Source organism: Otolemur garnettii, unplaced genomic scaffold, assembly GCF_000181295.1.
Source record: "Otolemur garnettii isolate 467f Iridium unplaced genomic scaffold, OtoGar3 scaffold00055, whole genome shotgun sequence".
NCBI lineage: Eukaryota > Metazoa > Chordata > Mammalia > Primates > Galagidae > Otolemur > Otolemur garnettii.
The window spans coordinates 7,397,661-7,412,731 of record NW_003852450.1 but is presented as its reverse complement, the minus strand read 5'-3'; the positions used below and the strand labels follow the sequence as shown (position 1 = coordinate 7,412,731).

The window sequence follows — 15,071 nt, the reverse complement described above, 5'->3', positions numbered from 1 at the left end:
AGGCGCCCACCACAACGCCTGGCCATTTTTTGGTTGCAGCCATCATTGTTGTTTGGTGGGCCTGGGCTGGGGATTCGAACCCGCCACCTTAAGTGTATGTGGCTGGCGCCTTAGCCGCTTGAACCACAGGCGCTGAGCCGAGTCTTAGTTTCTCTACCTACAAAATGGGATTGACACCTACTAACCTCACTTAGCTCATGAAGTTATGGAAAAATTCCAGTGATGTAGATATCCAAATGCAGAAGTGCTTTGTAAAAGGCACTTATACAAATAACAGGGGATATTTTCCCCAGCTTGATTTGCAGTTCCTGGGGCATAGTCACTGACCATTGGTATAAATCAGTAAAAGAACTGATTAATTCTCCCCACCCTAATAACCCTGTCTCCACCTGTAATTAGCTATTCCCTTCTATATACCCTTCTGGCTAATGCAGTACAGGCTTGCTTTATGAAGAAAAGGTTTTCACTGTGAAGAGCGTCTAACTGGATGGGCCCCAGATGGCCCCAGAGGCCTCCCATCTCTGCTGGTGAAGCCATGGGCTGGTGCATGTCAGCACTGTCCACTTGGAGGGGGAAGGGGCCATCTTGGAAGCTAGTGCAGCTGGCAGGGTCCAGGCTTGTGGGCACCGCTGGGGACAAAGCCGCTCTGAACTGCCTCTCAATGGGTGCCTGTGTTCTGAGAATGGGGGCGGGGCAACTCCTCGCCTCTTTCCCTTTCCACCCCCCTCAGGATGTCCCAGGCTCGGCACTAGGGCAGAGGAGGTTCCGCAAAGGGGACGGTCCGGCCCTGCCCCTCCAGGGTTGGCCCATGTGTCTGGGCATTCGGAGGTGGCACCAGGATCAGGGCTTCTGGGATCGGGCACACTGATTGGGCCTGGGCTGGGGGCGGGCCCAGGGCAGAGCCAGGTCTCCCTGGCCGCAGTGCCCAGCTGCCTGTGGTGCACACGGTGGCTCGGAAGGGGGGAGCCACCGTGGAGCCGGCGACAGGGGGAGCAGGGCAGTGTTCTGATGGGTGAGGGGCACCCAGATCCAGAGCCGGCGCTGGGTGGGCGTCATTGGTGGGTGGGCCCCTGGGCGGTGCGCGGAGAGGCGCGGGCAGGGTTTTCGCGGGTGGGACGCTTAGTCCCGCCCCCAGAGGAGGCGGGAGAGGTGCCCAAGCTCACGCCGGCCAGCTTCGTCCTGCGGTCCCTTTCCCAAGCGGCCGCTCTGGCCGAGACCAACCCCCGCCATGCCACCTGCGGGGCTCCGCGAGACCGCACCGCTGGCCACGATCGCTCTGTTGGTGCTGGGGGCTCCTTTGGGTAAGGGGATGGGGAGCGAGGCGGCAGGGGTGGGGTAACATGGGGGCAGAGGAAGCGGAGGACCGATCCCAGGGGACAGGAGTCTGGCTCCCGCATACCCTCCGGCTGTCGCTTGCCCCCTTGTTGCTGGGGGTCTCACAGAGGGGAGGAGGGAGAGTAGGGCGGGTGGGCCACCGGGAGCTGACACCGAGCCTCCCGGTCAGCTCCGGGAAGAGGCCTCTCGGCTCAGGGACTGAGACTTTAAGGGTGGAGACAAGGGCAGCCCTCGTTTCTGAAAGCCAGTGGGATGGAGACCACCGGGGAGTGGGGCTAAGGGTGGCCAGAGATAAACTGGCCTGGTGGCCACTGAGCACTCCACCCCTGCCCACAGCGCTGGCGGGCGAAGATTGCCTGTGGTACCTGGACCGGAATGGCTCCTGGCATCCGGGGTTTAACTGCGAGTTCTTCACCTTCTGCTGCGGGACCTGCTACCAGCGGTACTGCTGCAGGGACCTGACCCTGCTCATCACCGAGAGACAACAGAAGCACTGCCTGGCCTTCAGGTGGGCTCCTGCCTGCTCCCCGCACCCTCTCCATCCTCCTCTCCAGAGGCCTCCCCTTCCTCCCTCCCCACCTCCTGTCTCCTCTCCATGGCCCACCTCCACATTCTTAGCTTAGATGGAGTCACTCCACCTTGGTGACAGAGCTGGGTGGTTAGTGCTGGTGCTTGGGAGGTCCAGAAAAGGCGTGTTAGCTACCTTTGCAGGCTTGAACTGGGCTCCCTGTTCCCAGGTTCCTTCTGGAGCCCTCCCTTGGTCACATTAGGTCTGGGAAGGGAGAGTATAAGGCTAACACCCAGACTGCAGTGTGGCTTTGTGGAAGAAGCTCTGGCCCCAAGGTAGGAGACTTGGGTTTGACGCTCATGTCCACTTCTTACTAGCTGTATGATCTTGGGGAAGACACTTGCCTGCTATGGGTCATTGTTTCCTCTTAAAATGAGCAGGTTGCCAAAATTAGTGATTTTCAAACTTTTTTTTTCCTGAAGGGGATCACTAATACATAAAAGTTGAAGAAAGGTTGGGGGAAATGGCTCTAGATTATTTCTAAGGCTTCTTTCACTATTAACATGGTGTAAGTCTAACCAATTCAGTTGAGGTGTAAAAGCAATGGAGGGGGCACTATGAATCCCAGCCTACCTCACGCTGGCCAGCCAGGCAGCATAGCCTTTGGGAATTGGAAGTTTGCTAAGATCTCCTAAACAAGGACAGGGCAGAGCCCCACAAGGAACCCCAAACCTCAGTATGCTGTGGCCCCCTGCTGGCCCAGAGTTGGAGCCAGCATAATGAGGACCCCTTATGAGTGTTGGAAGGTAAGGGAACCTGTTCTTTGTCTGAAGTCCCAAGACCATAGCAGGCATCGCCTCAGCTGTGATCCTCTTTGTTGCTGTGGTTGCCACCACCATCTGCTGCTTCCTCTGTTCCTGTTGCTACCTGTACCGCAGGCGCCAGCAGCTCCAGAGTCCATTTGAAGGTACGTGTGGTACTGGGCAAGATGGGCCTGAGATGAACTAGGCTGAGCCCCACGATGGGCACCAGAGAGTTCAAGAGCTGATGATGTATTCTGGAGTAGGATGTGCTTCTGCCATCATGAAAACCCAGAAAAATGCTTGTAAGCCTGTGAATATTAGAAAGTGCCCAGGGGTATAAGAAAATATCAGTCTATGTGTACATATATGTTCATGCACATGAATATTGAGATACTCAGGAGTGTAGTCTGTCAGCAGTGTCGAGAGTGTGGTAGGTATATGCAGGCACAGGACTCCTAGTAAGTACACAGGTGGTGTTTATAGGGGTGAACATTAGGTATGTTCCAACCTACAGATGTGTGCCTGAGTATTGGCCCATAACTGTACATAGGCCCAAACCTGATAGGGATGGGATGGCAACATCACATGGAAGATTAGTGTGCGAGGGAAGAGCTTGGTGATGATCTGCTTGGTGGCAGCTCTGCTAGATTACAAGATACCAGCCCTGGGACTCTACTCTCTTTTCCCAAGTGGGATAGTCTGTGGGCTGCGCTCCCTGAGTCATGAGGTCTCTGAAGCCTGCTGAGTGGAGCAACTTGCTAAACTCAGATTGACCAGCTGGGTCATGTGCACACTCCCTGCCTACCTTAGGCTAGCAGTCTAGGAGGCAAAGGTTATAGGTAGCCAGTGGGCCAGTCCCAGGGTGTTTGCCTTGGTTTCCTTGGCAGGAAGAGGTTTCTAAGGGAGGTGGATCTCTGAATGCTGATCTTTATCCCCCACCTAGGCCAGGAGATTCCAATGACAGGCATCCCAGTACAGCCAGTATACCCATACCCCCAGGACCCCAAAGCTGGCCCTGCACCCCCACAGCCTGGCTTCATGTACCCACCTAGTGGCCCTGCTCCACACTACCCACTGTATCCAGCTGGGCCCCCGATCTACAACCCTGCAGGTAAGTAAGCAGTCTGGGGCCCCTTGCTGCTGCCTGCCCGCACCCCTTGCTCTAGACCTCCCCTGTGCCTCTCAGATTCCTTCTCCCAGACTTCCTTTTCCTCTAGCTGGAAACCTCCAGGCCAGCTTCATGGGTCCCAAATACCCTGGGGATAGAGGTTTACTTCATGTCCTCTTATGCTACCACTAAATCTCATTCTGTCTCCTTGACTTTCAGCTCCTCCTCCCTACATGCCACCTCAGCCCTCTCACCCAGGAGCCTGAGGAACCAGCCATGTCTCTGCTGCCCCTTCAGTGATGCCAACCTTGGGAGATGCCCTCATTCCTTTACCTGTATCTGGTCCTGGGGGTGGGCAGGGGCCCTCCAGTCACCAGGCTTCAGACCAAGCCAAGTCCTGGGCCCTTATAGGACAGAGCCCAGGGAAGTGGAACAAGAGCCGAGCTGGAACTAGGCCATGAATGAGGGGTTGGGAGGAGAGTTTGGGGTTGGGGGGCTATTTTTACTGAGGACAAGGGAGGGAGATGATAGCCTGGGTAACAGCCCCTGCTTTCAAATAGTCCCTCAGCTCCCAGGATCTCAGCCCAGAAGGCCTGGCCCTCCCGTTTGCCCATTCTGGGCTGTGGTGGGGGCAGGGAGGAGGCTTCATCAGCAGCTGGCATTAGCCCTCCTCTCTGGCTGCCCACTAGCCAGGATTCTGGCCTGCAGGATTAAAGCTGTAAAGATGTAATTCATGTCAGTTGTGTCATTGGACCCATCCACAGCTTCCAATAGCACTGCCTTTAGCTGGCCCAGAATGCTGCCCACTCCATATTCCAAAAAGCAAGGAAAGCCAGCACCAGTGTTGAAGCACAGCACCACCCTGGCCCCATCCATAGGCAGAATGAGGCTGGTTCCAAAAGCCAGTGAGGTAGATTGTGCCACAGCTCCAAAGAGTGATCATTTGCATTAGAGATTCCCTGCTAGAGGTCATGTCTCTATGACATCTGAGGCTCCGCTAACTATGCAAAGGCAACTTTCCCATTCAGGGGTCCTTAGATTCAAATGTGGGTTCCAACACTGTCTAACCTTGGGCATGTCTCCAAAGGTCTGCAAGCCTCACTGTCCTCATCTGTTGAATGGGGATAATAATACATGGCTGATATGAGGGTGAAATATCACGTATATGAAACTATTAGTCCCGGTGTTCCTGATTAGAGGTTCTAGTACTAGGACGTACGTGGAGAGACTGGGCCATGTAAGAGACTGGTACAAGGTGCTCTGTCATTGCTTGGATCATCAGTCCCAGACCTCTCCCCCCAGTGAGCCAGGCAGTGATAGATATGACCTCTCTCCCCCTTCTACAAATACTGCTTGGAGGGGGCAGCTGATAACCCTACCCCTGGAGCTGCCTTACCATTTTCCTTTTCCTAGATTTCTGGAGTCAGAATCCTTGTGCTCTTAGGACTTGTATGGTGACCCAGGAAAAGAAATTTCATGGTTTTAAATTCAAGTGGAAAAAGTGTCAACTCAGCCTGGCAAAGCCCCACTATTCAAGAGTCTCCTCCTTTTGCCAAGCCTCTTCTCCCAGCATCCCCCAATCCAGCCCCTCTTCTTTCCCCTTCCTGGGATACTCCTACCCCAGTGCGGACTCAGGCCTAGCTCTCCGGCCCTGCTCCTCCAGCTTCTTTCTCAGGCTTCTGGACTCCTGCAGCCTAGCTGGGTTCTGCTATGGCCATTTTGCTGACCATGCCCCAGGGCCCTCTGCCACCCATGTAATCCATGGAATTATCTCTTGTCACACAGCCGGGAAGGCAGGATCTCCTGGGCTAGAGCTTTGAGGTCAGAGTCAGAATCTCCCTTGGGCAAAATTCTGTCCCCAGATTCACATTTCCCCCCTCTCAGTGAAATCTGCCAGGCGCCCATAAGTCTGCCCCTGGATCTGACCCATATAAGGAGGGATGGCTGCTACTGGTGGGGACAGGGCTGGGGCCACAATAGCAGATCTGCTTTCTTTTGAGGGTGGAGACAAGAAGTGGGAACTAGGGGTGGCACCTGTGGCTCAGAGGAGTGGGCGCTAGCCCCATATGCTGGAGGTGGGGGGTTTAAATCCAGCCCTGGCCAAAAACGGAAAAAAAAAAAAAAAAAAAAAAAAAAAAAAGAAGTAGGAACTGAGGCCCCTAGAGTGTCTTGGCTTCACATTTTAGGAGAGAGGATCTCTGAGGTTTGGAGTTCAGTCTCTTCTCTCTCTTCAACCTGGGAGGTAGAGGAGATTTGCTGGTTCAGATTGCTGTGTTTCCCTGAGAAATGATGTGTAAATGTATGCAAAGCCATGCCAGTCAGAATTAATTATCCTTGAATCAACAACCTGGGGCCAGTGAAAAATTGCTTTGTAATCTAGGGTAGGGACCAGGTTTACATCAGTCATAGCTGACAGTGGAAGGGGGAAGTTGCTCTATTTCTAGTTAATTAACTTTGCAAAGCACTGAATTCTAAAAAAGGGGGGGGGGACAATGACAAGTGGGACTTTCACATGCTTTAAGCAGAGAAGAGGCCTCTCTCACATACTCAGGAGTTCTCTACATCTCTCTCAAAGCACAACACTCTCCTCTGACTCCTCTTCGCTGGCTCATCTTCAGGGAAACAAGGGGAGCCCAGCAGGGCCAGGAGGAGCACAGAACTGTATGTGTTTCTCCTGATTGCCTTGTTCCATGCCTAACACCCTTGAAGGCACTCTTTGAGGGCAGGCAGAGATGGGTGGGAAGGGTAGTGGCCCTCAGGGATTGAGGGACCTTGATAATATAAAGGTTCTGCATTTTTACACAGAAATCTTGCTAGGTGGGGGTGGGGGTAAGTAGGAAGGGGTCAGGTGCAGGGAGGGAGAGAGCTGGGGCAGGGATACGTGGAAGTACAATGGGGATGGGGAGAAAGAAGAAAGGGGAGACACCCTGGGGTGGGGGGCAGGAGGAGAGTAGAAGGGAAGCACTTGGGAAAGCAGACCCTTCTGTAAAGAAGGGAGGTGTGAAATCACGGAAGGAGGGCCAGAGGCCTGGAAGAGGGAACAGAGAGATGGGGAGAAGGTACAGAGGCCATGGGCAGGGAGAGCAGGATGAGCAGAAGGTACTGAGATGGGGGTGGGTGACTGAAGGGGGCTGTACCCTTTGGGGCACTCCTTGGCCAGCAGCCTGACCAGCAACCTCAGAGGTCAGCCTGAGCATTCAAGTTGGGGAGGGGGAGTGCTTGACCCTGCTGACCTGGGGGTTTAGAAGCATGCTCAAAGGTGACCCTTGGCCAAATCTCCTATTTCTTTCTTTCTTTCTTTTTTTTTTTTGAGACAGAGCTTCAGCTCCTGGGCTCAAGTGAGTCTACTGCCTCAGCCTCCCAAGTAGCTGGGACCACAGGCGCCCGCCACAACGCCTGGCTATTTTTTGGTTGCAGCCGTCACTGTTGTTTGGTGGGCCTGGGCTGGATTCGAACCCACCACCTTAGGTGTCGAGCCAAATCTCCTATTTCTTAAGTCGCATAACAATAGGAGGTGGTGGTGAGGGACAGCAGGAAAACAAACTTCCTTGACCCTCCCCCACCCCCATTTGGAATGCTACTGTGAGTGGCTGAGATCTGGACTCACAGCGCCCTGGGCCTGGAGCCCCTTGCTCCCCACAGGTCTTCCTTCTGCAACAGCAAGTGCTACAGTTGCTTCCAGAGTCCTTGGTGCCCACTACTCTGCTCACAGCCAGCTTCAGGTCTCCCTCAGGACCAAGGGATGGTAGAGGGGAAGGAACTTCTGCTGGGAAGGGCCAAGAGGCCAGGACACCCCCGCCCCCAGGGGACAACAGCAGGAGAGCAGGAGGTGAGCAGCACTTGGTTGCTGGGTGGGAGATGAGAAATGCAATCCCTCAGGAAGTGATGGTAGCTGTGGGTGCAGAGGGAAGGTCAGTGGGGCTGCAGGCAAAGACTACCCGGTCAGACCGATACTGTGCCCATGTCTGTAGAATGAACCCAGAAGTAGAGACCCAGGCTAGAGTCCAGACTCATCAACTTGGACAAGTTAATTTGTTTTCACTGAACCTTACTTTCTTCCCTGTAAAATAAGGGTGTTATGCTCGGTGCCTGTACCTCAAGCTGATAGGGCACCCACATACACCAGCGCTGGTGGGTTCGAATCTAGTCGGGGCCTGCCAAACAACAATGACAACTACAATCAAAAAATAGCCAGGCGTTGTGGCGGGCGCCTGTAGTCCCAGCTACTTGGGAGGCAGAGGCAAAAGAGTCGCTTAAGCCCAAGAGTATGAGGTTGCTGTGTGGTGTGACGCTATGACACCCTACCCAGGGTGACAGCTTGAGACTCCGTCTCAAAAACAAAAAAAACAGAAAAAGAAAAAAAAAAAGTGTGTTGGAGGAGGATAGATCCTTTCCGGTATATCCTCCAGTTCAGGGATTTTAGGAAGAGAAGGCAGTCACGTAACTGCCAGCGCGTGGAGGGCGGGAGGGCGGCGGCAGGTGCATGGCCCAGCAGAAACGCCGCAGCCAGTTTGAGTCCCTTTTCTGCAGCTCGGCAGATCGCTGAGCACATCGTCCGCAGCGTTCCTAGCGTTCTTCTCTGCTCCATCAAGGCTGAGGGGTGGTGTTTCCTCTCTAGATAGCCCCGTGGGGTGGGGCCAGCGCTCAGATCCATCTGCCCCTCTTCTCCAGCTCACCCGCGCGGCCACCTTTACCCACCTTTACCTTTACGCAGCCCCGGGAGCAGCGGAGAACCTGGATCGCGGTCTGTCCACCAGGTGGCGCTGCGCTCCCGCGTCAGGCTCAAGTGCACCAGAGGAATAATGACATCATCTTGAATTGGGCTGTATCCTCCAGCAGCGCTGAACGCGCGCTCTGAGACAGTAGACTGAGGTCTCCCCACCCTTAACCCCACCCCGGTTAAAATCGTTGCTTTAAGTTTGGTAGAAAAGACTTCCTAAGGCAACAGGTTCTACTGTAGTCTTAAGTTTGTTTCCAAGGTTAGGCTTCTAGTGCCTCCCTGGGGCATCATCATCAGTATCATTTCCCTAAGGGGAGTTGGGGGAGCCATTATCAGAAGCAGTTCTATGGGCTTAAGACCTGAGCTCTGCCTTTTATTAGCTGCGTGACCATGCATGTGTTAGTTAACCTGACTGGGCTAAACTCAAAATGGAAAGAATATTGGTATTCACCTCACAGAGTTGAAGATCAGCTGAAGTAACCTAAGGCATCTAGCTAGTGCTCACCACCCAACAGGCACAGCAAAAATAGGACCTCTAGCTGAGCTAAGCTCCAGCTGACACCATCTGAGGTCCAGGAGCCAGCAAGTGCCTGTTTTCTCTCTCCTGAGCCCCACTATTGCTTAGGGTATTGGGGTGGTAGGCAATGGGTGGAGGTAAAGGTGGATAGTATACCTGGGAGCTGAGTTCTTTGCCCCAGGACTGGCCTGCTCTCTGATTTTGGCCAGACCTAGCACAGAGATCATGCTCCCTAGAAGGGGGTACCTCACCTTTACCCCAAAGATGGTGACTGCTATATTCCCTGCTCTTGAGGCAAAACGTGGAGGCAGAAAAACCCACAAGTGATCCAGACCCAAGGTGGCAGTTTCGCGGTGCCAGTGGGTGCCAGCATCTGCAAGCCAGTAGAAGTCAGAAAGATGCCTTTGCTGTACACCTGAGGGCGGGTATGGCAGCACTGTCAGGCAAGAAGGGCAGCCTGCACCTGGTTGGGAAAGTGGAATTGGTGAGTGTGGGAGAGGCAACTGGGGATGTTTAGGCACCTCTGGGCCCTAAGGCATACTGGTGTGGGTGCTACTCCCCAAATAGTCACTCCACTTCTCTGCCTACTCCCTTCTGGGCCTGTGACTGCTGTGAGGAGCTGGCCCTGAGCCCACAGTTAGGAAGAGTCATGGAATGAGCATCTCCTGAACATGCCTAATATAGCCATCTCACGGCCCTGTGTTCCACTCTACCCCATCACCCTTGAGAGCAGCTCTGGCTACTTAGTGCAGGCAGCAGGACTGGTTCAGGAGCAGACCGGGTATAGGCCTGGCCTCCGGGCCTCCCTGGCATCCCAGACCTGGCCAGCCAGATTAGTGGGGCATCTTCCACTCAGAGTTTAGGCTTTCCCCATGCTATACTTTCTGTGGATATGAACTTATTTCGTGATCAGCTTGGATGACATGACAGGGAACTTGAGCTTCTAGTGTCATCCTGGAAGCCATATAGGACCCTCTCGGTACAGTACAGAGGTGGAGCACAGCCATTCACAGCTAAAGGTTTATATATATTATCAAAATCTTATGGAAAAACAGATACACAGCTATTTATAAAACAGCAGGTGGGTGTGAGGAAAATGTCTGCTTTGGCATCAAACCTTCAGGTCCAGCTGCTGTCTGTCCCTCTCCTCCTGTCTGCAGCCAACTCCCCACCAGGCACTGTCCATCCAGGCCAGCTGCCCCTGCTATGTCTGATTAGGGAGGGATTTGGGGTGTCCTCAGCCCCTCCCTGCTCTCTCCTAGGCCCCCATGCCTTCTTCATCCTTCTGCCAATGCCCCACACAGAGTGCCACTGGCCCAGCAGCTTTGCCCCATGGGCTCCTCAGCGGCCTGAATCCTGGCCCTGGAGGTCAGTGGGGCTGGGGTGTTATATGGTCCCTGTGGGACATCTTTCCTGGATCATAGGCCTTTTGCTGCTTGCCAGCTACATGGGCCCTGAATAGTGCCATCTTCTCAGCAATGTGCTAAAAGGACTTTTCTTGTCCAGAAACCTCAGCTCCAGGTATAAATGACATTTTTGGAGAGCCTCAGACACAAGAAAAGGAAAGTGAGAAGAGAGAAGGCATCCTTCCTTGAGCGTGGCCCAGGCCTCAGGCTATTCCATGGCAGAATAGAGACATCCACAGCAGGTCAGCCAGGGGCGGGGTGGGCAGGTCTGTGCAGCCCTTGGAGGTTAAGGCCTGGGCAGCCATGGCATTGGCAGACAGTGCCTGGCAGCCTGGGCCTACTGAAGCAGTTTGGGTACTTCCACCTGTAGGGGCAAAGCAGAGACAGGTTAAAGAAGGGAGCTTAGCCAGGGGCCTCTGGAATTCACCCCACCTGCCTCCCTTCTGGAAGGACACCACACCAACTATATGTGGAATGAATAAGTGAGGTGTTGACACAAAAGGAGCATTTTTCCTTTTCGGTAAAAACTGGATGTCATCAAATGACCACTGGAACTGCAATTGAGGAGGTCCTTTATCTTATGGTGTATAGTCCCAAATGGTAGTGTGGGGGTTGAGTATCCCATCAGATGGGCAAATATCATAGAGTTGGCCACCCAGGCAGGACTTCCAGGGAGGCAGGGCTTTGAGAAGTAGGGTGTCCAGGGTAGCTCATGTGTCCATGGCACTGCATAGTCAAAAGTAGCCTCTCTTGAGGGGTGATTCTCTCAAAGACCTTTCAGATAGTCTGATCTATAAGACTCGGCTGGTCCCAAAAGGGATCAAGTAAAACAAATAGCATTTGTAGAAGTTGTTTCTCCATCTCAGGGCGAAATAGGTTTAAATGCAGAATGGAGGAGTCAGAAGGGTGAAGTGAGAGGTTACAGGAAGATCCTAAAGGTAGTTGGAGCCTCACCCCTACAGGAGTATAGATGTGGCCTCCCTGAAGGCAGGAGGTTGGATGAGGTGACCTGCAGTCCCCTATGGCCCCTGAGATTCTGTATATGGCCTGCAGCCTGATGTGAGTGCCCTGCAGGTTTTCCCTTTGCAGACCCACCCTTTGCCCCAGGCTCCCTGCCCAGCCCCTCCCCTATTTGCTCCTGCCCACAGCTACTTAACTTCTTGAGCTGCTTGAGGTTGCTCGAGCGGATGGCGGCCAACAGCTGGTCACGAGAATTCTTCTCCTGGGCAGGAAGGACTTTGTCTCCCATCTTCCTCTGGGTAGCTGGTGACAGTGAGTTCTTCAGGTTCTCCATGATAAGGGGCGGAGCCAAGGGCGGAGGCGGCGGGGGTGGGGCAGCAGGAGTACCCCCTTTCTTGGGCGAGTTCTTTGGAGAGGGCTTTGGAGATGGTTGGGGTGAAGGCTTGGGGGAGCCCTTGGCCAGGGCCCCAACCTTGGGCACCGCCAGCAGATCCTTCTTTTCCCCGCTGGCTTCCTGTGCTTGCCTCTGCTCCTGCAGCCGCTTCTGTCTCTGTTTGTCCATATTGCGGCTGAGCAGGTTGGTGACCGTCATTCGGGGCCCAGCCAGCTCAAAATGGTAGCCCAGCTTGAGCAGGGTGGTGTTCTCCTTGAGCAGCTTGGCAATCTCCATCTCCGTCTTGCCACCGCAAATGTGTCGCTGGTTATGGAAGCGGAGCTCGGTCAGCGTGTTGTTCTGGAGGAGGGCCCGGAAGATGGCCAGGATGCCTTTGCCTGTGATGTGGTTGGAGTCCAGGTTGAGGCTGGTGATGGTCTTGTTGGCCTTGAGCATGATGGCGATGGCAAAGGCCACATGATCATCAGCTCGCGTGTTGGCCAAGGCAAACACCTTGACCACAGTATTGAACTCCAGAGCCTCAGCAAACCGGACCAAGATCTCGTTTGTGATACAGTCTGAGTTGTTGACATTCACCTCAGTCATCTCTGGGTCGTTGTTCTTCACTCTCTCCAGGGGCTCATCAAATATGCTGGGAGCTGCTTCCTCGTCCACCTTGGCAGGTCCTTCAGAGGGTGTGGGGGGGCCACTAGGGGCTGCTTTTTCTGGTGTTTTGGTCTTGCCCTCATCCTTGGCTGCCTTTTCATTTAGGGACTCATCCTTCTTGACTTTTTTGTCCTCCTTTTTTGTGTCTGTGTTCCCAGCTTCTCTCTTCACCTTGTCATCTTGTCTCTTCATGTCGGTGTTCCCGCTTGCTCTTTTCATCTTCTCATCCTCTTTTCTGATGTCTGTGTTCTTACTATCCCCCTTTACCTTCTCACCATCCTCTTTCTTGCCCACCTCTTTCATCTCCTCTCTCTTTTTATCCTTGTCTCTGCTCAAACCCGTGCTCCTGTCACTCGCTTTCTTCTCCTCCTCCTTCCTGGTGGCGGCTGTCTTCTCTTCCCCCCTCCCATCCTTCCCGGCCTCCTTCTTATCCACTGCAGCCCTCACCCGGCCCTTGTCGATGCCCCTGATGGTCTTCTCCTCCTTGGACTTCTGGCCACCTCTGCCATCAGCTTCATCTCTGTCTCTGGAGAAGCTTTTCTTCAAACCACCCCTCTTTGGCTCCTTCCCCAGGTCTGAGTCCCGTCTGGGGCCCAGGGATTTTTTGCTGGCATCTTTGCCCCTTTCCTCTCCATTCTTGGCATCTGTCTTGGTCTCTGCTTGCTTGCTTTCCTAAGAATTCAGAAAAGAAAAATAAACATGCAGCGCTGGCTGCAGAGGGAGAGGAGTGAGTATGGGGACGAGTGGGGGCGGGGGGCTTACATAACTGCCCTTCAGCCCCTGAAGGACAATTGGTGTTTGGGAGAATGGGGTGGATGTCTCCACTGGGGACGACAGAAGAGGGCTCAAGTTCAAGCCACAGAGAATGGGCTGACATCAGACTCAAGGCCTCCAAAGTGAACACCTGCAGAGGCCGTGGCAGTGTCTTCCCCAGAGCATTCTTTTTTTTTTTTTTGAGAGTCTCATTCTGTCACTGGGTAGAGTGCCACAGTGTCATCATAGCTCACAGTAATGTTAAACTCCTGGGTTCCAGTGATCCTCTTGCCTCATTATCCCAAGTTGCTGGGATTATAAGTGACCACCACAACATCTGACTATTTTTTCTGTTTTTGGTAGAAAGGGGGTCTCACTCTTGCTCAGACTGGTCTCAAACTCCTGAGCTCAGGTGACCCACCTGCCTCAGTTACCCAAAGTGCTGGGATTACAGGTGTGAGCTACCATGCCTGGCCTCCCAGAACATCTTAGACTGAGAATTGCCTTTTTCTGTCATGAGTAAGACTTAGAAGTAGTCCTTGCAAGCAGTGCCCTGTCATATTGGAATCTGAGGCAAAGGGAAAAATCACTAGCACTGATCTTGTTTTTATGTAAAGTTTTGCATTTCTGTTCATCATGGTTTTTTTGCATAAACATTTTAAAACTATATACATTAAAATATCAGTCACCTTGCTGACTGAATTTTGTTTGTTTGTTTTGCTTTTTTGAAACAGTTTCACTTTGCGTCAATGGGTAGAATGTTGAGGCATCATAGCTCACAGCAACCTCAAACTCCTGGGCTCAAGTGATTCACTTGTCTCAGCCTCCTGAGTAGCAGGGACTACAGGCACTTGCCACAACACCTAGCTATTTTTTAGAGATGGGATCTCACTCTTGCTCAGGTTGATGAGCTAAGGCAGTCCACCTACCTCAGCCTCCCAGAATGCTAGGATTATAGTTATGAGCCACCATGCCTGGCATCACTGAGTTTTTTGGCAGTCCCTTGCATTCTGTGCCCAAGATGAGTGTCTCACATCCTGCACTGTAGCTCCAGCTCTGCTTTTTAAGGGGTAAGAAAGCTCCTGCTATTGTTCTCAGCTTGGCACCCATAGCACAGTGGTTACAGCCCTGGCCACATATACCCAGGCTGGCAGGTTCAAACCTGGCCCAGGGCCAGCTAAACAACAATGACAACTGCAACAAAAAAAAGCCAGGTGTAGTGGCAGACACCTGCAGTCCCAGCTACTTGGGAGACTGAGGCAAGAGAATCACTTAAACCCAAGAGTTTGAGGTTGCTGTGAGCTGTGATGCCACAGCACTCTACCCTGGGTGACATAGTGAGACTGTCTCAAAAAAAAAAGAAAAAGAAAAAAAAGTGGTTCTCAAGAATTTTGCAAACCAGTGCATTTGCAAAGAAAAAAAAAGCTGGAGATATCAACATAGGATTGCTAACATTTTGTTTTTACCAATTAAGGATATTTATAAATTCTATTAATCATCATCACCTCATTGAATTAAGAAGGAGCTACTTATAAAGGTAGACATAATAGCATGGAAGATGTAACTTAATATCAAATAAGTGTGTCTTTTTAAAATATCCAAAGTATTTTTCTTATTCTATAGTAAAAACTTTGCTAATGATAAGTACCTCTCTGTGAGGAGCCCTGAAATCTTCCATGTCAGTTGGCCTTGGAGGATTCTGCCAGATTCGGGATCTCAGACTTTGTGACTCCATTCTGACCACCCAAACACTGAGAAGTTGGTAAGGGAGGCCACAGGACAGGATCAGCTGAGCTGCCATAAGGGCTTGAATTTTATTTTTTTTAATTAATCAGTTAATTATTATTTTTTTGAGACAGAATCTCACTGTATCACCCTCAGTAGAGTGCTATGGTGTCACAGCTCACAGCAACCTCAAACTC

At 52.6% G+C, this 15,071-nt stretch overlaps 2 protein-coding genes across 2 annotated transcripts in view; one reads left to right on the top strand and one right to left on the bottom strand.

The window, feature by feature from the left end:
- Positions 1 to 930: 930 nt before the first annotated feature.
- On the top strand, positions 931 to 4,484 carry SHISA4 (shisa family member 4). Its single transcript, XM_003792276.3, has 5 exons — positions 931 to 1,301; positions 1,672 to 1,843; positions 2,677 to 2,810; positions 3,590 to 3,757; positions 3,974 to 4,484. The coding sequence occupies exons 1-5, from the start codon at positions 1,229 to 1,231 to the stop codon at positions 4,018 to 4,020; spliced, it is 594 nt and encodes a 197-aa protein (XP_003792324.1). The 5' UTR covers positions 931 to 1,228; the 3' UTR covers positions 4,021 to 4,484.
- A 6,116-nt stretch (positions 4,485 to 10,600) lies between these two features.
- Positions 10,601 to 15,071, bottom strand: part of LMOD1 (leiomodin 1) — a 48,179-nt gene continuing 43,708 nt past the window's right edge. Inside the window, exons 2-3 of the mRNA XM_023514555.1 lie at positions 11,493 to 13,068; positions 10,601 to 10,761 (exon numbers count right to left, since the gene is read on the bottom strand). Of these exons, the coding sequence (XP_023370323.1) occupies positions 10,601 to 10,761; positions 11,493 to 13,068 (1,737 nt within the window). The remainder of the gene's footprint in view (positions 10,762 to 11,492; positions 13,069 to 15,071) is intronic.

What these genes read in the sequence shown, in the direction of transcription:
- SHISA4 (XM_003792276.3), top strand. Translation starts at nt 1,229, where the DNA reads ATGCCACCTGCGGGGCTCCGCGAGACCGCACCGCTGGCCACGATCGCT. An exon ending in GGTGCTGGGGGCTCCTTTGG is followed by an intron (nt 1,302 to 1,671) that starts GTAAGGGGATGG and finishes CCCTGCCCACAG; the next exon opens with CGCTGGCGGGCGAAGATTGC. An exon ending in CCCGATCTACAACCCTGCAG is followed by an intron (nt 3,758 to 3,973) that starts GTAAGTAAGCAG and finishes CTTGACTTTCAG; the next exon opens with CTCCTCCTCCCTACATGCCA.